A 22,061-nucleotide genomic window follows, 5' to 3' on the forward strand; every position below is an offset into this window, starting at 1 on the left:
TAATCACATTGAATAGTTTCAGCTCCTTGACCAATACAGCTTCAGATTTCAATATAGTACCGAAACTGCTCTAACACACCTTATTAACTACTTGACCAGAACGATTTTCGCCTACTTATACTGCCTGATTTTTCCTCTGCGTTTGACACGGTCAAACATGACTAATTAATTGATCTTCTTGAAAAAAGGATGGGGTTATTGGTTACAATCTTAAAATGTTTTGCCTCGTTCCTTCAAAAAGAGAACACAAAAAATCAAAGTCAACCACAACCTTTCAAGTCTAGCGTCCCGACTCGTAGGACAACACCGGCTACATATAGCCCTCAGAACAAGGTTCCTTGGCAGCTTACTAAGGCCTGCCTATTCCATTGAGGCATCACCATGGGATTCGCACTGAAAAATACCTCTTTATATTGGTACCCCATCTTTATTTCGGCAATAACCAAATTGCAGTGATACACCCCACAGATTATTAACTGAACCTTTCTGTTGACAATTTCATTCATCTGAAGCTCAACCCAACGTTATACTGCGTTGCAGTCTCTGGAACATTCAAACCACACCTTGGTTTTCATTCTGCCCTGACGAAGCTCCCGGGGTGGGAGCGAAACGCGTTGGCTGTCTTGTGCACTTTTGAAAAAAGAACAATAAAAAGAAATTTGATACGACTAGATGCCTTTGCAAGTTACTTTCTAAACTGGTGCTGCCTCCACGTTTCTACAAGTTGTTATCTGGAAATCCAGTGGGACCAAAACACAGCAGGTCTTGGAGGTTATACAGCACAGAACTTTTACACAGTGTGGGACTATTGAAGTTTGAGGTGCTTATTGCTTGGTCCGCTGTGGTGTTCTTTTTGTTGCTTACAACCTTTCAAACAATAAGCTCGTCGCAATAAGATTTTGTAAGGATCCGCACTCTCACCCACATTTTTCAACTTGTACATGGAACCTCACAGAAATTCTGAACAGCACAAACATCCACTATCATACGTGCGCTGATGATACACAATTGTATCATCTTCATCAGACAACATCTGCACTCTCAACTTTTCGTTTCTGAAAACTCAACAGTGGTTATCTCATAACCACCTTATGCTAAATACACGCAAGACTGAAATCCTCCTGCTTGCTCCCCGCAATCATACTTCTGCCATTCAGGATTGACTTAAACAACTAACAACTCTCAACTGCACCCCACATGTTGCTAACTCCACTAGATCACTAGGCCTAAGTTTGGATACATTCCTGAATATGCAAGACCTCATCAGTGTGAATGCAAGAGGAGCCACTCACCGTTCCTTCCGCCTGCTGACGTGCAACTAACAGTCCAATCCCCAGTTAACACTCAACATTCATTCAGATTTAATGAAGCAGCCTGTTTGGTAGCAACACTGAGAAGGAGAATGTAGCATAACGGCTAGATCGGTCGACCTCTAATCTGGGGGTTCGATTCTCAGTGAGGGGCGCTCAACATTCTGTGATTCTGGACGAATCACTAAATCTAGCTGGTAATCTCCATGGGCGTCCGCAGGGGGGGGCAAGGAGGGGCGCTTGCCCCCCCCTGGAGCGACCCTCCTTGCCCCCCCTGCCGACGCCCATGAAAACCGTGACTTCAAGACGGGTTTCTCACTCTCTTTCCTCTCCTTTTTTATTTGCTTCCCTGTGAAATGGATCCAAAAAAGAAAGACGCTTTTGCTGAAAATGTAGTATTTTTCTGACATTTTAATTCCAAAGTGCAGCATTTGGAATAAAAGGCTAAAAATATGAAAAATAGGTAAAAAACTAAATAAAGTAAGACAGAGTGGTAGCAAACTGGCCAAACTGATTTTATTCACACTGAAACACATTAGCGCCACTTTTACAGAGTTTGCCAGTGAAGGGCTATTTTTGTTTTCTTGTCTTTGTTTTCCCTGGACTTGGAACTAGTGCACCAATCCTGGAGGTACCAAAATGTGTGGATTGGAGAAAAAAAATGTGTGTTGCGGCTCTGCGTCCAGGGATGTGGTCTTTTTACCATACTACTTACGTTTTGTAAGGATATAAGCAATGGCCATTGAAATGGGTACATTCTGGGCCCTGTAGTCGTGTCCTGAACTTTCCAGGCAAAAACACTCACTGATTTCTGAATAGGGAGTGTAAAAGCATTAAGGTAACCCTGTTGTTCCTGCTTACATTCCCCATGGTTTGCTAAATTTTGCATTCCCTATAAGTGTTTGCTTCTTCCAGGATGTTGTTCCTTTTTTTTTTGTAGGCCGCATATTGATCTTGTCCAGTGCGTAATTTAAATTGCGCATCCAGGTGTTTATAGCGGGCAACAATTGGGTTGTAGTTAAAAACAGTGGGAGTTTTTCTCAGTGGGGCAGTACGGTGTTCAGTGGGGGAGAGGATGGTCAGAGCTGCTGAATTTGGAACTGGGAACCAGGTTCAGACTTAATAACCAGCCCACCAGACCACTCTCCTGCGAGCACAATCACATGCTAGACCTTAGAAGGCTTCGCAACACCTTAGAAGTCCTGTTGTCTTCTTACCAGCAGGTGGACCCTAGCATGACAAGTGTAGGTTAACCTTCAAGGCTTGTCCACCACTATCCATACTGAAGTTCACTTCCAGTCTTGCGGGCAGGCCTATGAAGCAGCACACCCTAGAACAACAGTCACTGAAGTCACAGGACCCTTGAGAAGGGCCAGCTCTAGGGCGGTGCAACCAGTTTGACCGCACCGGGTGCTGACTTTAGGTGAAGGCATTATGTTTGCAATTATATTATGGTTTTAAAAACGCTTGCTGCCTCCTTCCTGGCTTCCAGCAATTTTCGGCAACAATAAAAATGTCAGGATGACTGTGGTGATTAATGTTCTTCCTAGAGAGAGATCAGATTTTTTTCTAGTGGAAGTTTTGACTCATGGAAAGGTAGCTCAGAGGGTTAATGTACCGGCTGCAAAGTTATGTTAATAATGATTTATTAAGCGCACTGACACCGATTGGTTTCCTGGCGCTATCGAAAGACAGAGGGCGTGACCAGGGTTTTAAAACGTGCAGGATTGTTAGTATGCTTGTTGATAAAGCCAGGTCTTTAGAGCTTTCCTAAATGATATAAGATCCGGGCAAAACCGGATCTCGAGAGGGAAGGCATTCCACAAACGTGGGGCCAACGTTCCGAATCTGCAGCCGCCAGAGCGCTTGCGTTTAAAATATGGTGTCTGTAAGAGGCCTTGGTGGGCAGTGTGCAGATTACGGGACGGGACATGCTTTGTGATGAGTTTTTCGATAAATTTGGAGCTTTTGCAGTGTAACGCTTTAAATATCATGCAATCCGTTTTGAAGATGCAGCGCTGAACTACAGGGAGCCAGTGGAGTTTCATCAGGAGAGGGGTGGCTGATTGCCATCTGGGCTGATTCAGAATCATTCTGGCTCCGTAATTTTGTACCATCTGAAGACGTTTCAGAAGGTACTGAGGCAAGCTCAGATAAATAGCATTTGCGTAATCTAGATTGGAGATCACGGTGGCGATCACCACCTGTGTCAAGGCTTCTGGAGTAAGGAGGCACCTGACCTTACGGATTTTCCTAAATTGGAAGAAACACTTGGAGACCACCTGGCCCACTTGGGTTTTAGGTGGTAGATCACTGTTCTAGGTGACTCCAAGTGTCTTTGCTGAAGAGGAAGGAGTCAGTGCTTGACCCATGTCTGGCGGCCAGTAGTGCGAGCCCCAATGTTTGACACTGTCACCTGTGAGGACCAGCTCGGTCTTTCCTGGGTTCAACTTCAAGTGATTTTGATCCATCCAAGCTTGAATGTACCTCATGGTTGATTGAGAGATGGAAATGGACGATTCAGAATTGTCGACTGTAAAGAGCAGTTGCAGGTCGTCTGCATAGTTGAGCACAGTCACCTGTTTATCTCTCAGAGCCTGGATTAGGGGAAAGATATAGAGATTAAACAAGTGGGGTGACAGGGAGGAGCCCTGGGGTACATCGCACGTGATGGTCTGTTTGGTGCCGGCTAAATCTTCCAGGCGGACTGCCTGAGATCGGTCCTCCAGGAAGGACTTCAGCCAACTGGCTGCTGGGCCCCGGACGCCGGCCTGGGTGACAAGGTCGATCAGGATGGTATGATCGACCGTGTCAAATGTGGCCGACAAATCCAGGAGCACTAGGGCCTGGGGGGAGCGTTTATCGGCACAGTCCAGAAGAGTGTCTAGTACCGAAGTTACCAACGCCTCCGTTGAGTGGGTGGAGCTAAACCCCGCCTGATGAGGATCGAGGCAGTTTGAGTCCTCCATGAAATTGGACAGGCATTTGTCAACATGAGCCTCCAGCACCTTTGCTAGAAAGGGGAGTAAGGAAATTGGACAATAGTTCTAATCCTAACTTTGAACAGTGAGCTATTAACTGTCATTTAAGAGCGGCATACAAACTGCAAGGTATACATTCGAGTGTTATGTTCCGTGCATTTTCCCCCGCCCCGTCCCCCAGTCTTTGATTATCCTAATGTCCCAAAAAGTGTTCTTTTGGACAGAAATCAATTCTGATTATTAAGGAGAACCCCAACCATGGTATTACGTTTTAAATTTGGGGTATTGTGTTTCTCCAGACCAATCACTATAAAACTATAAGGGCTACTAGTATGGTTGTCATGTGACTCCTACACCTTGTAGTCCTTAGTCTTATGTAACATTTTCTATACAGTGATTTACACACATATTGATTGTCTCTGTGTAATGTGTGTGATGTGAAGTGCTATGACACCCTACAATGGTATGAGTGGCGCTGTACATCAGATTAAATGCATCTGAGAGAGAGTGGTTATGGAGACTTGGGGGGCACAGTTAAAGGGTGGTAATGAGGGAATTCATGGCAGAGGTGGTCATTGGGGGGCACTAACAAACATTAATGCACAGGAACCCACCAGTGCTATGGCTGGCCCTGCCCTTGAGGCCCATCTGCCTCACCCAAAGGTACCTCCATTGGCCTTGTTTCAGCAGCAGTAGCTGCAATTCACCAGGGATTGGCAATGCCGGATTGTCACACACCAAACTAAGTTCGCAAACTTCATAGTCTCCCTGCTTCATTCACAAGCACTTTTAACATGTGCTGCCTGCTGTGGGGCCACTGGAATTAATTATGCAGCAAAGGATGACAACATTATGCCGTAGTGTTGACTAAATTATGCATTAAAAAAAAAGGCTGCAGCGTAATGCAGTATATTTTCAGGTATTTTATTATTTTGACGTGTGTACACATGCTAACAGTCTCTGGAAAGATTTTGCCTTATTAGTACCAGTGTAACATACAAATGCAGCAGTGAGAAAGGTGACCAGTCAACCTTTACAATAGGCCATCCACTCCGCAGCAACACAAGTCACATTTTATATTAACTTTTGATATGTTTGAGCTACAAACAATTTATTACTTTAAATGGTCAGATCATGCAGCAGATCTTGCATTATGAGGCAAATATAGCAGAGCCATAATTTTAGAGAAAACATTTGCAAACTAGTATATTTTTCCATTCATGTTTGAACTGCTGTTGTTGAAAAAGGGTGAAGTGCTGATGACAGAAACTCCATGGCTCAGAGACAAAGTGCTTGTGTTTCCACATTTTATCATATTTGGTACATTCTGTGATTTGAAGCATATCCCACTTTGTGAATATATTTTATTGTCAATAACTCATTACAACTCTTAAATAATCATGTGTATCCATTGGTTGATTAAACTGGGCAGTGAAATGCCAAATAAACTTAAATCATGTCTAACTTACACGAAATAGCGGCCGGCCCGTAGGGTTGTAGGCGATCCGCTGTGTAATATGCAAAGTGCAATAAAGGTTTTGAAAAAAAAAAAAAAAAATTGGGATGTCTGCGCATTCTGGCCACACCTCTGGCTCCACCCATAGATCCAATCCTTGGGTTATTCCCGCCCTCTGATTCTCCGCCCACTGTTCCCCTACTTTTTCCCCCCCACTTCGGCCACTGTGTAAGACTCAGCATCCCTGGACCTGTGATGTGGCGCAGCTGCGGCCACCGCATGTGCCACACTTTACGGTGCCGGGCTTCCGCATAAGGAAGCTGGCCATTATTGTATCTCTAAACTTGCGCACAATGTCAGTTTGACATTGACTACACGTAGAGGGACTCTAAGTTTCTTTTAAAAAATATAGCTAACATTTGGACCTATAAATTTTATTTTCTATAAATTAATTGAATGTGTGTAAAATTTAGCAATGCCGGGTGAATTATAGTAAAGGGAGCACCCACTGTCAAATCACTAGCATGTGTGATTGCTGCATTACTTATTACTAACTTTGACGTTGTGCTTTAACTTTGGATAACAGTTATCATGAATTCTAGCACCAAGAAGCCAATATTGGTAAATATGGGTGCTACAAGCAATCCCTAACATACACTGTGCATACAATATATTTAATCTGGTGCTTTCATCATAGGCTGTTTTAAAGTATTCTGATAAAAATCGAATCGTGCTGAAGACAGCCTTGATTGGTGTAAGATAGAGGACCCAGAAGTCTGCACACCTAGCAGACAGAGATAAAGCACCTTGTCAGAAAGTTTCGCGTTTTCCCTACAGGTGGTGTTTGTTGGCCTGTGGCAGGGTCAGTCACATGTCCTGGATTCCTGGCATTTAATTGAGTCTATCCTAGTTCTGCGCCCCACTGTTTTGTGTGCCCCACCTGGCACACATCATATTGGAGGATGGTGATGAAGTTAACATTTTGCCCCCCCCTGGAAAAATCCGAGCCTAACAAAATGATTGTGGTCTGTCTGTAATGCAAACGTTCCTACTCATTGTCAGTTGGGCGATAGCTGTAGCTTCGATATGTGGAATTTATAAATAAATATATTTTGCTCTTACATGTAGTCTGCCGTTCACTACATAAGTGGCGACGAGCTGAAGTCACCACACAGCGAATCCATGATTGCAGATCGATGAAGACTGTTTCTAATAAGTGATGAGATGCTTGAATATATTATATAATCTGGGTTGCAGGCTCTGTCTTTGAATCGAAGACCTATCTCAAAATATAAGCACGGCGTTCATTTTTCCTCCCACACCCCTAGGAAAGCCCAGACTCGAACGTCCTTTAGAGCATATATTCAAAAACAGGGATTCCAAAAAGCTAAGAAGCAACCAAGTGATTCGAATGCTGATGGACAGATGCAGAAAATCTCAAATGTTTAACAAATGTAAGTAATCATTTTTACTGCTTGTAAATGAAATTAATTTCGCCATGAAGTCTTTTATAACCAAAAAGCAATTAAGACCAAATTGTTGCAGTCTGGCGCCATCTCGCGGCAGCTAGAGGAGACGACAGGCAAACAAACCTATCTCGGGTGTTAAATAGGAAATTGTACATCCTGTTTTAAATATGTCGGAGCCATATTGCGTGGAATCCCAGCAGTGTTTCTCCAATAGAATGTGTCATCTGAGGTTTCCAAACACTTCTGACGGCATCAACGTCATGGAGCAACTGAGCGCCCCTGGCCCTAATGGAGAAACCACCCCTCTCTTGCAGGTAACAATGGCTATACAGTGTGTATATTTTACATACTACTCACACAGCTTATTTCAGATAGACTGAGGTACTATATAACCTTGATCCAAAAGGGAACACAACTGCTGCTGTCCACAGGACTGTATGTATGCATGTTGAAACCATAATAAATTCCTAAACAATATGTATACACTTAATAATAGAAATGTGCTTAAAAGGTTAGTACTCAAATACCCTCCCCTGACGATGGTAGGTAATATAAGCATGCCAATTTGTATATTATCTGGAGAACAGTTTATAGTTATGAATATTTTATGTGCCACAGAACTGCATGCAACCCATGATGGGTGAAATACAAGTACAGTATTCTTACAAATTATGTTTATACACTTCACTCCGCATATGGTTGTCTTTGTTATTTCTTTCTAGGAGGATTTCGAGAATGTCGGGACCGTGACTGCTTTTCTCACATGTTTTATAGCTTGTATTTTCCAGGTGAGTTTATTTTAATTGCATGTGGAAGTGTGTATTATGACAGTATATTTTAGCAGGTTATGTTTTCGTACTTGGATTATGTTACGTCTTGGTGCACACTGAAATATGTGAGGTAAAGAACCCCATGTCAGACAAGGAACTTGGCAACAACAAACAAAAGATGTTTTGTAAAGAACTTAGGGCCAGATGTAGGAAGCCTAATATGTTATGTTACATATTTTTATATAGCGCTCAGCTGCCCAAGCCAAGGGGTGTCCCAGCGCTTGTCAAAACAGCAAGGAGGGCAACTGCCTCTACCCAGCACGGCAGGCCCTAACATAACAAGCTATAGGATCTAATCTAGGGGAAAAAGGTAAGTCTTAATGGCTTTCCTGAAAGTCAAGACATCATTTAGTCCACGTAACTGGGACGGCAAGGCGTTCCATAATTTAGCAGCCATGTAGCGGAAGGAACGGCCGCCCATCCTAGAGCGTTTCACGCGAGGAACCGCTACCAGGTTCTGGCCTTCTGACCGCAGAGATCGTTGGGGAACATAGGGGGTGAGTAACGAACCTTAATTGGATCCGATTAGCCACTGGCAGCCAGTGGAGTTTACTCAAGGTACTCGCCACCAGATGAAAGCGAGGGAGACCTACCAAGATTCTTGCTGCCGCATTTTGCACTCGCTTCATTCTTCTAATCTCTGCCTGGTTTGCCCCTAGCAGCAAGGAGCTCGCATAATCTAAGCGAGAGAGAATAGTATATTGCACTATGAGCTAGCGGGTGGGAGGGTCAAAGAATTTTGAAATAGGTTTGAGTTTCTGTAGGATCCCAAAACATGTGGCTGCCGTTTTCTTGGTATGAGTGCTAAAACTGAGAGAGGAGTCTATCCAGACCCCAAGATTTTTTACTTCTGTTTTTGGGTCGGGGAGGTTCCCATGGGTATTTGGCCGCCATTTTTCTTCCCACGCAGACGCGTTTTTCCCCACTAATAGAACCTCCGTCTTACTTGCATTAAGCTGCAAATAGTTAAGCGTCATCCAGTTAGCCACGGCCGTAAGTACACTCTTAAACCTGGTGGCACTCAGAACGGCGTCCTCTGTCAGGGCCACCGGTCGGTAAAGACCGAAATTACCGAATGTTGGCAGTTACCGACCGGTATTAGGCATTTGAGATGTAGGGGCCTAATTTAAGGATTCAGTAATTTACCGAATAGGTAATTTAAGGAATCGGTAAATTACCGAATTCTTAAATACCGATTCGGTAAAGTACCGAATCCTTAATGTAGGAAGCACTCAAGTGAGTGCATTCCACTTGTACGGATTCGTTATTTACCACCAACTACAACTTGGTGGTAAATAACGAAAACCGTTAAAAAAGCAATTTTGTGCTTTTTTAACAGTGCCATGTGGCAGACATACATGCCCTTCATGTATGTGTACCACATGTGCGCCCATGCACTATTCAGGGTGCAGCAGGGTGTCAATAAGACACCCTGCCACCCTTGTAGGTCTTCCCTCTCTTACCGATTCAGTATTTACCGATTCGGTAATTCACATTCATTCCTATGGGCCTCCAGGCCCACATGAATGAATGGGTAATACAGAATCGGTAAAGACCGGATTTTACCGGTTCAGTAAAAATTACCGAATGAATACCTACTTACCATTTACTCATTCTAAAATACCGAATCGGTAAAATTCTGTATTTTAGAATCGGTAAATGAAATTTACCTACATCTGGCCCTAGGTCTCAACTATTCCAAAAAATATGTAGCTAAGTATTTGAACAGTAAATAATGATTATCTATTTGATTTAAATTATTCGTAAGCCTGCAAGTCAGCAAAATCTCAAGACACCAACAAATAGAAATATAATTCGGCAAACCTCTTCACAATTAAACATGTTTTCAAGTTATTTTAAGGGTTAAAAGAGTCAAAATGTCTAGAAGTAGTTAAGTGAGAGTTACAACTGTTTGCACTTTGGAGAGCCAATCTCTAGATGACAGAAAGAGGCAGGCTTGAATGGAGGGGGAGCAATAAGGATTTTACTTTTTGCTCATGTTTTTATTTTTACACATTGCATTTTTATCATAAAAATTGTACAAAAACATTTCCAGATAACCCAGGTTTAAGGTGTGAAGATAAAACAAATAAAAATGCTTCTCTTCATTGTGTATAAAGATTTTAAAATCATAAAAGCTTTTTACCATCGTAAATCAAATTTACCTGATTGTCGTAAATTGTTGCCCAATGTCAGTAGATGGTTATTCTTTAGCAAGTGAAATAGCAAAGTGACCTAGAAATATTAGTTCCCCAACCATCTTACCATTTCCAGATTTATTTTTATCATTAACTTCTAAAAACTACTTTGTTAAAGTCTAAGAATGAAACTTGTGTTTTTTAAAATTAGCCTCATAAAAGCTACATACAATCTGCGAGCTTTCATCACCTTGAAAACGGCATGGTTTCATATATAATTTAATTCCCCACCTCCTTTTATTGATGAATTTTCATCCACCCAATTTTTTTCAGTTACTGAAGTAACAATCAAACACCTATTGTAAAACAAATGTAAAAAAAATCTAATTGGGCAAAGGTTTATAATATATGCTAATACCCACGGATCTTGTGTTTTCGTATAATTTGACAAGTATTTGTTAATCAATTAAAGAGATTTCTCATATAGAGATTTGTATCCTTTTGTAGTCCCCATTTTTTCTTTTCACTTATAGATTTTGCAATCGTATTATGGTATATAGATATCTAACCATATCCCTTAGAAAACAAGTATTTTCAAATGATTTCCTTTGTATACCACTGTTACCTTGACCAGGGACTGTGACTCACAAACTTTCTCCATATTGCACATATCCTAAAAAACATGATTTTCCACTGCAACATTTTTGTACAGTAACTCTCATAAAAATATAAACCCGACCGTCTGATTTGTACCCGACTGCATAATGCTTCTTCTTCTTTCGATTCATACAAAGTCTCCATAGAAATGGATTACCCCATACCTCTGTACATTGGATGGTTAAAGGTAATTCAGAAATTAACAGATATCCTTAAGTTATAAAAAAAAAACTTTAAAAGGCAAAGCATTGTTTTTTTTAAAAAAATCTGATGTTGAAGGTTACAGTTTTTGAAGAGCAAGGTCACTAATGATATGCAACATTTGCATAAAGCTATCTCTTTTGTACAACTGTTCCACAAATACTTTTCCTATATTTGTAAGAACAACATTACGCAATCTTTTTTTAGAAGATGCCATCTTTCATGCAAACTGTTAAGAAAGAGAAAAAAAATTGCTACATAGAAATTTGTTCAAAACTTCCGCTTCTGAATATCCTAAACCATCATTGTTTTTTTTCCTGCTAGGTAGGCTGAAGATTTTCCCAAGTTCCCAGTGCTTACACTACCAAATAATTGTCCCTATTAAAATTGCAATCACAGAGTGAGCACTTTCTGATTATTGCTGTGCTATGAAATGTGGGGTTTGTGAATACCTTCTGCAAAAGTCTTGCATACTGCAGCACAGGGAATGGTGAGATCCAAGATCCCTGCCTGCCTCGTGCCTTAAAAATAAACGATATTGAGTGGTAATTTAATACTAATGATAATTGCTTGCTTTTGATAAAGCTCTTTGTAGCACACTTCTGCCATTTCTAATCACTGTAAATAACAGGTCATACTATTAATCAATTCGATTGAATTGTCCTCAATTTACTGCCCTTGCGATTATGGAAGGCAGAGTCCACATTGCCAGGATTTCAGCTTGTGACCTGCAAATCATTTCATATTTCAGAGGTGAGCTTTTAACTTAGTGCTATTCTAAGCAACTGTTAAGTCTTTATGTATAGATCAATTTAAAGTAGGCCACAAATATCTAATTTTATCAATATTTGAAAAAGCTTCCTAGAGAAACTTCCCTCATCCCTAGTCAATAAGCCTTCTCTCCCTCTCTTCTTGCCTTGTTAACAGTATCTACTCGTAAATTGCTACATCAGTACTGCCAGATTCATAGATGGATATATGGAAGATATTACTAGATTTGATGAAGCCCTGTTGTTCAAGTAAAAGTGGTCAATGTGTGACAGGATAAACCAAGAAGCTTCTATGAGCAAGGTTGAGTTTGGATGGTCTGCTGGATAGTGAAGCAGATTGGAAGGTATTGAAGTGAAGTATTTTGTATTAATTTACGAATCAAGATTAGGCTCTTACACCTTTCTAACAGTGAGCCAGTGCACATTTTTAAGGCTTGGTTTGTGATGTTGGGCCAGATAGTTACTTACAAGGATAAGAAAGCAACCACTCGCTGTCCTACCCTGGAGTAGCAGCCTTGAGATGGTGAGCCATGACAAAATGCAGGGGAGTGAGTTAGAAATGGGACGTCAGGGATAGATTCTGTCGAAGAGAGGACTTCCTCTTGATAGTCTAGATATTTGCATTTAAACTAGTGAGATTTGTTGAATCCTACCTCATTTAAAGTTGTGTTGTCCTACGGATCACGCACGTAACCTGGGCTTCATCCTGGACTCCTCCCTCTCGATGACCAGACAAGCCAACGCCGCCTCATCATCTTGCTTCAACATCCTCCGCATGCTCAAAAAAATCTTCCGTTGGATCCCCACCGAAACAAGAAAGACAGTCACTCACGCACTGGTCACCAGCCGACTGGATTACAGAAACACCATCTACACCGGAACCACAGCCAAACTACAGAAAAAACTCCAACGAATCCAAAACGCCTCAGCCAGACTCATATTGGACATCCCTCAGCAAGCTCACATTTCTTTACACCTGAAAGACCTCCATTGGCTCCCCGTTAACAAGAGAATAACGTTCCGCCTCCTCACCCACGCACTCAAAGCCCTCTACGACCAAGGACCCGAATGCCTCAACACGCGACTGTCCTTCTAAACCCCTCCCCCCGCCAATTACGATCGTCCAATCAAGCCCTCGCCGCTATTCCGCGCATACATAAATCCACCATGGGGGGATGATCCTTCTCCTACCTAGCGGCCAAAACCTGGAATTCTCTCCCCACCCACCTCCGCCTTACAAAGACCCACCTTCAGAAAGCAACTAAAAACTTGGATATTCGATAAGTAAAGCACCCCCCTCCCACAAGCGCCTTGAGACCCTCTGGGTGAGTAGTGCGCTATACAAATCTCTGAACTTGAACTAGCTGAGAATCTGCACTTAACTTATCTCCAAGCGATGGGGAATGGAGGGGAAGAGTTGACATCCAAAGGACACCCAAACATTCAGAATAATCTTAGCACAATTTCTTAATTCCTGCGTTCGTGTCAAAGGACTAAACACTCCCATGCCTTGATATGACCTCTTACTGAGTTTTTTAATCATTGCTCCTTATGGATTTTTGTTTTTGCAGTTTTATACAGCGCAAACTTGACTTGAAGTATCAGAGCACTTGACATGAGCACCAGTTGCATTACAGATGGACACATTCACTTTTAGGCATGGAGAGATTAAGTGATTTGCCCACTATCACAGGGTGTTTGAGCCTCCCGCCTGACTCGAACCTGGTTTCCCAGCTTCAGAGTCGGCTGCTCTAGCCGTTAAAGCCTTCTGTAAATGATCTTCCAGCAGACCTCTTGGGATAATCTCTCACTGTCTCTTGAGACTTGAGCATTCCTTTAATGGACTTCCAAAATATTATACAGACATTGCACTTAAAGTTCTAGAATCCCCTTTTGAGTATCGACTGATAGTTTGCAGGGGTTTCCCCAAAGAATTAGCGAATCACAGCTCCTCTAATCAAACTTTTGAAGTGACTCTGCCAATTTTTGGACTCTTTCACCACAAGTTGGGCTCAAAGTGTTTCCTCGTGGTGAAAATGTGATTCCAAAAAAACGATGGCATACAACAATACTTGACATGACTACAAAGGGTTAACCTTATTCCAAAATAGACACCTGCCTTGACAATAGGATATGGGGAGACCCGTAAGGATTTGAGGGAAACCTATAAGGTTGGCCAGGTGCAATTTTTGGTATATAGCGCGTTGGTGAGGCAAGTAAAAGATACTTGGGACATGGGAGGAAGCACACCTACTGCTATGCACCCACTCCAGACAATATTAACACAGAGCACACAGAGAAGGGCTGTCACCTTCTTATATTCAATGCTCCTATAAGCTACCATTAAGAAAATGGAATATTAAAAGAAATGATCACTGGGATCCCTGAGATGCAATAAACAAAATGCCAAGAGTACGCTAAATCGGTTTCTAGATACTCCAGGTTCTATTATACTCAATGCAATTATGTACATCATACTTACTTGACGCTGAAACACACAGATCATATGTACCCAAACCCTCAAGCAAATGTCAGAGATGTGAGGTAGAAGAGGCACATTGTGTACACATGGTATGGAGGTGCCCAGACATATCCCCTTACTAGGATGAAGTGCTTAAGGTTCTTATTGAAGTGACGGGGAGGCTAATACCAAAAGACACTGCAGCTTGTTTCTTGGGGTGGGTGGCCCGTCTAAAATCATCCAAATATGTAGGTTTCCTCTTTAACTTGGCACTAATTCTAGCACAAATATGCATTGCTATGTTCTGGAAGACTACCTCTGATTTAAAACGAATTGAGGGACTTATTGTAATGGGCATTTGCAGAAATTGCCGTATTGTCGGTCACTCGAAACAGATGAACTGAGGAAGGCCGATTGCATAAGTTGTCGTGTTCTTCGTATGCGCCGGGAGGTGTAATGAACACAGGACGCAGGTTAGTCCGATATTTCTTTATTTGCATTTCTTGTTACTGCTGGGCAGCACCTCGTGCAGCTGCTGGTCAGCACATCCATCCTTGTCCGTCCCCTGGTCATCGTCTGTCCCCTTTCCTGTGTCGTCACCGGATCTGGTGTCCGGTGACCTGGTCACTCTGCCTGAGGACCCACAGGGTCCTAATGCCCTACTGTCAGTCGCCCACAGTGTCTGGTCACGACATCTCCCCCCTTGTTGCAAACAAATGTTCGTGACACATTTACCATAGTCCTCATTCACAGTTATATTGATGGAGGTGAACGAAACAAGAGAGAGAGAGAGAGAGAGAGAGAGAGAGAGAGAGAGAGAGAGAGAGAGAGAGAGAGAGAGAAAGTACTTGTCATTCTACATCTCTTCAATGAGTCTCTGTTGTTTACTGCATGTCCTTCGTGATCTAGTGTCTCCATCGCTTCCTTGTCCTCTATCTTCCTCCTTCCATGTGGCTGCAGTTGTCGCTGCCATTTCTTCTTCCTCCGCCTTCAGCTCCTTGAAAAGCTATCTGTTTCTTGTTATTCGTTGTCGGTCGGAGGCAGCCGTTATCATCGATCCTTTCACTTTCGTCATCGCCAGTGAATCTTTGGAGAACCTGTTGTCTTATTATCGATATTGTTTCTGTCTCACCACCTTTGGTCCTGGCCATGCGGTGCCTCTTGCCTTGATTTTCTTTGGTGGCGCCTGTCCGGTCTACTCATTGTATGTCTTTGTCCTTTCTTTTTGCTGCTGTTTCTCCTGCGCCAAAGTCCTCTCGTGCTCCTCTAAATGTGAGCTGTTTCTCGTCTTGCTCAGTCTGTATGATGTTACTCTCCGTGCCTCCTTCATCAAGATGCCTTTCTCTGCTTCTAACAGTTCTTGACTTATTGTCTCGAGCGTTGATAGTTCTTCTCTGCTGACTCCTTGATCCGTGAGGCTGTTGTTGTTTGTGTGTCTCCATCTTTGTTGCCTCGACACTTTCTGGATCTCTAGCATGGTGGTGTCTCTTTTTGTCTCTTGTTCTAGTTCTGACATTGTTGCTGGTATCGGTGCGTTGTTCTCTATGATGTCTTTTAGGTGATCTTCCGCCCTTATGCTTGCGTCTTTTTTGTATGGCCGTGGATGTCTGGACATGTAGTCAGCTAGATTTTGTTCTCTTTCATGCTTGTTAATTATTTTCAATTCGTAGTCCATCAACGTTCTTCCCCACCTTTCTGTCCTTGGTTGTACATTTTCTTTTTTGTTGCCATAAATCATTTTAGTGCTTGGTGGTCCGTCAATATTGGTGATCTTGGGGATTCCTTTTCTGCTTTGTATTGGGTTATTATCGCTAATCCTGCTGGGCCGGCATCTGCTGTGATCTTCGTGCCTAGTGTTGGATCGAAGTACTCTAGGTGATCTACCATTGGTGTTACCCAGGCTGTCGGTCCGTCTACCGGCTCGATGATTTCTTGACTCAGTAGTGATTTCCTCCCCTTCAGCTTTCCTCGTCCTCTTATTTGTTTCTGATATTCTCTTGAGATGTTTGAGGCGCCGCTGTCGAGCACAAGCCTCGCTTTGTGGGGCCCCGCCTCTATGGTCACGGACTCCTTTTTCTTTTAATTGTCTTTTTCTCTGCGGTATTGTGTACTTGGTCTCGTTTCACCCATGTTACTTTCCTCTTCTCCTTTCCTTTTATGTTCTTCTTTTCTATTTCTAGTGCTTGTTCACTGACTCTTCGTACTTTCTGTCATTTGTCTTAGTCCTTTTGCTCTTTTTTGGCCCTTAATTTCTTCCTTTGTTTTACTTTATTTCGCCTCTTCTCGGCTTTCTTAGTCCTTTTTCCTTATATTTTATTTCGCCTCTTCTGGGCTTTCTTAGTCCTTTTTCCTTATATTCTCATTTTCTCTTTGTGATCTTTTGTCCCTTTTCCTTCCTTTGTTTTACTTTATTTCGCCTCTTCTGGGCTTTCTTAGTCCTTTTTCCTTATATTTTATTTCGCCTCTTCTGGGCTTTCTTAGTCCTTTTACCTTATATTCTCTTCTTTTTCCTTGTGTGCACTTGTATTATTTCTTTGTCTTCTCTTCTTTGCTCTTTATTTTCTCTTTGTTATCCGGGCTTGTTCCCTTGACTTCCTTTTGTCTTTCTTAGACATCCTTTAGTGTCCCCTTCCGGTTCTTTTGTGTCCATTGTACCTCCTTGTTTTCCTTTTATTTTCTTTGTGTCCTTTCTCTTTGTTTCCGGCAATTGTGTTTGTTATATATATATATATATATATATATATATATATATATATATATATATATATATATATATATATATATATATATATATATATATATATATATATATATATATATATATTTGTCTCAGTTTGTTTTGTAATGTTCTTGTTGTTCTCTCTTCTTATTCCATTCTTTATTTTGTTGTATTTCTTGTTGTGGGGGTCTTTCTCTGTCCTTGTCCCTTTTTTATTTCTTTATTTCTCTTTGTTTGCTGTGTTTTTCGGGTTGTCTGCCCTTAAAATGGTTGTACTGTGGCTCCTATTGCTGTTTTCCTTTAATGTCCCACTTAAGATGGCCGCCCTTGTTCCCGCGAGATTTCGCGATCGAAATCTCGCTTTTCCTGACTCTAAGATGGCCGCCGCGTTGCCCTGTCGTTCCTATTGGCTGCATTTGCCTGTCCCTAAAATGGCCGCCGAGATTTTCGCCTCTCGCGAGACTTCGCTCTTCAAGTTTCAAACGCGAGAGTTTCACTCTTCTTGCCCGGCATTGGCGCTGCTTCCCGGTACTCCTTACTGCGCTGTGTCGTTTTCCTAGGTGGACGCTGATCGGGGTGGGCTCCCGTGTAGCTCCTTGTTGTCGGCGATCTCTTCTTTCACACGACGCGATCCTCATGCGTGTGGAGTCGTCACCGTCCTTCGTCGCCAGTTGTCGTGTTCTTCGTATGCGCCGGGAGGTGTAATGAACGCAGGACGCAGGTTAGTCCGATATTTCTTTATTTGCATTTCTTGTTACTGCTGGGCAGCACCTCGTGCAGCTGCTGGTCAGCACATCCGTCCTCGTCCGTCCCCTGGTCATCGTCTGTCCCCTTTCCTGTGTCGTCACCGGATCTGGTGTCTGGTGACCTGGTCACTCTGCCTGAGGACCCACAGGGTCCTAATGCCCTACTGTCAGTCGCCCACACTGTCGGGTCACGACATCAGTGGGGTGCTTATTTAGAGATTTTGGAGGCCCAGTCGGCTATTCGACCACTCTAAAGACTGTAAAATAATGTCACATACATAGAATACAAAAACCACAAGTTTCTAACTCTCTCTTTCCCTTTAGGAGAAGTTATACACTTCACATATAAACAAAAAACACCTATACACCAGGTGTGCAGTAATTGAGCAAAGACACAAATAACTAATCATGCTGAAACGCCAAACTAGGTGATAGTAACATCTACTCAAGTTTGTTATTGGTTTGTGGATTTTCTTCGTCCTCTTCAAGGATTTTGCATAGTTAGTGTATTCAAAAATGGTCATGAATGGCAGTGCACCAAGACACATTTGCACCAGTACACCCTTCTTCTATTTACCTTTGTCTAAACTATGGTGAGATTGTACACGGGTATCAATTGATTGAATGCTCTGTACTATTAAAAGTACCATTCAACCAAACAAAAACTGAAAATACCACCTTTTGAATGCATGTAGTGAGACTTTGCAGTGCACATTCCACTGCCCATTTGTGAATCCTCCTCATTCAATGCAGGCAGCACATGAACATGTCTGCAGAGATGTGACCTGCTCTGGTTGGCCATGGAACTTGAATTCACAGGAAGAGCACCTTGTGATTGATTGTTATGACCCACATTTTCTGCCAGTCATTTGAACTTTATAATTGAGAAGATATCTTTTTTCAGGATTAGCTGGAAGAAATGACGTGTCAGATGCAGAAACAGAAGAGAAAGGTGGAAGCTGCTGCTTCTTCGAAGGCAAGATGCTGTGCTGATTGCTCACTGTGCTTAGGGCACCAAAGATAAAGAGACAGGGAGAAAAGGCCAAATAACTTAATTAATAATTGCCTCCATAATTTCAGAGGAAATACTATATAGGGAAAATAATGCACAAGACATTTTCTGATAACGTTGACCAGATGGTAGGGGAGCTCAGAGAAATAGATGTTCATGTTCTTTATCTTATCTAGCAGCTATTTTGAAATTAAATGCAGTGATTTCTAGAGGAGGGTCAATCATCCGACAACAAGATTGAAACTATCCAAAATATGTCCAGCATCTACATCTGGGGGCTTAGTCTACCACATATATCTTTCCTCTGGATTATGCACCAAGTAGCTCCTGGTTGCTACTGGTGCTTTAACCTGGCTCACAGATTTCAGTACTTGTCCATAATGGTCCAAGGAGTAAAAGCCCCTTTGCAGAGTGATACCCAGGCTGGTGGGAAACACCTTCAATTTCACCTCCATTATTGGTAATTTATCCCTGCGGCTGGAGAATCTAGGAAAAATCCTTAAAAAACAATTTTGGTTTGGGAAGTAGTATAAAAATATGTATAGGGCTATCTCCCAGCAAGTGTGCATGAAAGCGTGTGTTAGTGTTGTAGGCTTAGAATTTCTTCCATGTACTTGATGGTCTGGTAGGAAGCCAGTCCTCTACTCCAGTAAGAGAGGCTGCAGTAAGAACCAGTGAGGTAATGGGTTTCTTACTCATTGGGAAGTGTGCTATGATATAATTGGCTGATAGCTCATTTGTGAGTGTGCACAATCCTTGCATTGACCACATAATGGCCAAGTATGCGATATTATGCATTTAGTGAGAATGCCAAATTATACACACAAGAAGTAGGCAATCACCTTGTTGGACAAAAGGCTGCTGAAAGACTTTGCCGTCTATTGAGGCCACATTCGAACCAACTCCTCGCCGCACCCGCTTCGCGGGTGCCGCGTCGCACGGGAGTGCGCCGTGCATCTTCAACCGGCTACAGGGAGGAAGGCAGAGGTAAGGGTCAGAGGCTCGGCGGGGCTGCGAGCGTGCGGGGACTCCAGCGACCAGGAGTCCCTGCGAGACCACGGACACAGCATCTGGTCCGCTCTCCTCGCTGGCCCGCCCCCCGCCTTCCTAGCGTTACTAAAGCCATCTCCTACCTTCATCTGTTGGGGCAATCACCTTGTTGGACAAAAGGCTGCTGAAAGACTTTGCCGTCTATTGAGGCCACATTTGAACCAACTCCTCGCCGCACCCGCTTCGCGGTTGCCGCGTCGCACGGGAGTGCGCCGTGCATCTTCAACCGGCTACAGGGAGGAAGGCAGAGGTAAGGGTCAGAGGCTCGGCGGGGCTGCGAGCGTGCGGGGACTCCAGCGACCAGGAGTCCCTGCGAGACCACGGACACAGCATCCGGTCCGCTCTCCCCGCTGGCCCGCCCCCCGCCTTCCTAGCGTTACTAAAGCCATCTCCTACCTTCACCTGTTGGGGCAATCACCTTGTTGGACAAAAGGCTGCTGAAAGACTTTGCCGTCTATTGAGGCCACATTCGAACCAACTCCTCGCCGCACCGCTTCGCGGGTGCCGCGTCGCACGGGAGTGCGCCGTGCATCTTTAACCGGCTACAGGGAGGAAGGCAGAGGTAAGGGTCAGAGGCTCGGCGGGGCTGCGAGCGTGCGGGGACTCCAGCGACCAGGAGTCCCTGCGAGACCACGGACACAGCATCCGGTCCGCTCTCCCCGCTGGCCCGCCCCCCGCCTTCCTAGCGTTACTAAAGCCATCTCCTACCTTCACCTGTTGGGGCAATCACCTTGTTGGACAAAAGGCTGCTGAAAGACTTTGCCGTCTATTGAGGCCACATTTGAACCAACTCCTCGCCGCACCCGCTTCGCGGTTGCCGCGTCGCACGGGAGTGCGCCGTGCATCTTCAACCGGCTACAGGGAGGAAGGCAGAGGTAAGGGTCAGAGGCTCGGCGGGGCTGCGAGCGTGCGGGGACTCCAGCGACCAGGAGTCCCTGCAAGACCACGGACACAGCATCCGGTCCGCTCTCCCCGCTGGCCCGCCCCCGCCTTCCTAGCGTTACTAAAGCCATCTCCTACCTTCACCTGTTGGGGCAATCACCTTGTTGGACAAAAGGCTGCTGAAAGACTTTGCCGTCTATTGAGGCCACATTCGAACCAACTCCTCGCCGCACCGCTTCGCGGGTGCCGCGTCGCACGGGAGTGCGCCGTGCATCTTCAACCGGCTACAGGGAGGAAGGCAGAGGTAAGGGTCAGAGGCTCGGCGGGGCTGCGAGCGTGCGGGGACTCCAGCGACCAGGAGTCCCTGCGAGACCACGGACACAGCATCCGGTCCGATCACCTTGTTGGACAAAAGGCTGCTGAAAGACTTTGCCGTCTATTGAGGCCACATTTGAACCAACTCCTCGCCGCACCCGCTTCGCGGTTGCCGCGTCGCACGGGAGTGCGCCGTGCATCTTCAACCGGCTACAGGGAGGAAGGCAGTGGTAAGGGTCAGAGGCTCGGCGGGGCTGCGAGCGTGCGGGGACTCCAGCGACCAGGAGTCCCTGCGAGACCACGGACACAGCATCCGGTCCGCTCTCCCCGCTGGCCCGCCCCCCGCCCTTCACGTCCCCTATATTACATCATTAGACTCCTGCAGCGCGGGACGCAGCACGGGCGAAGACCGGGCTAAGAGCGGGCCGTTTGAGGCCGTTCGAGGACTGAGCGGACTGGACTGGCCCACCCTCTTTCGCCATTTTCACGCTCCCTTCATTAAGTATACATCCGTCAAACAGTTTCTATTATTATCCCACTCTGGCTGTTTGATAGGCGATTACCCCTTGTCCTAAAAGACATGAGTACCAGGGTAACACGGAGTAAGGCCTCCAAGGTTGGCCCGCAAATCAGTGGCCCCATGGATGACTTCATCACCCGTACTAATATAGCTATCGATCACGAAATATCTAAACTTCAAACCCGGGTCTCTTTAGAATTGGTAGCCGCTAGAAGACTGTCCCAAGTAATTGCGCCCTCCAAAAAGGGTTACCCCGGAGCGCCCTACCATCCCCCAATGTGTAATTACACAGGCTGATGTCCATCGGACCTCGATTTGCTCCATCCCCGCCTCACCGGTAGAGCATCACCCTAACGCAGATGAAGCTAATCTATTGGTTGCTTCCTGCGCTCAGAATCCAATTTCTAACCCCCAGGCATCCCCGATCACCATTAGTGGCAATAGAAAGCGCCGTTCACGTTCTGCCTACTCCCGTAAAAAGGCGAAAATTGGGGTCCCACAACATCTGTCCTTGACAAGAGTACTGCCACCTAACGCAAAACTA

The 22,061-nt window shown here is 44.3% G+C and overlaps 1 protein-coding gene across 6 annotated transcripts in view; it reads left to right on the plus strand.

Annotated features, from left to right (window-relative positions):
* The window catches only part of SEC22C (SEC22 homolog C, vesicle trafficking protein), a 205,348-nt gene that overhangs the window by 149,488 nt on the left and 33,799 nt on the right, over nt 1-22,061 (plus strand). For all 6 annotated transcript variants that reach the window (XM_086941103.1, XM_086941100.1, XM_086941101.1 and 3 more), the window contains one exon: nt 7,939-8,004. In XM_086941103.1, coding sequence (XP_086797229.1) covers nt 7,939-8,004 — 66 coding nt within the window. The remainder of the gene's footprint in view (nt 1-7,938; nt 8,005-22,061) is intronic.

This window comes from Lissotriton vulgaris, chromosome 10 (genome assembly GCF_964263255.1).
Source record: "Lissotriton vulgaris chromosome 10, aLisVul1.2, whole genome shotgun sequence".
In the NCBI taxonomy this organism is placed as follows: domain Eukaryota; kingdom Metazoa; phylum Chordata; class Amphibia; order Caudata; family Salamandridae; genus Lissotriton; species Lissotriton vulgaris.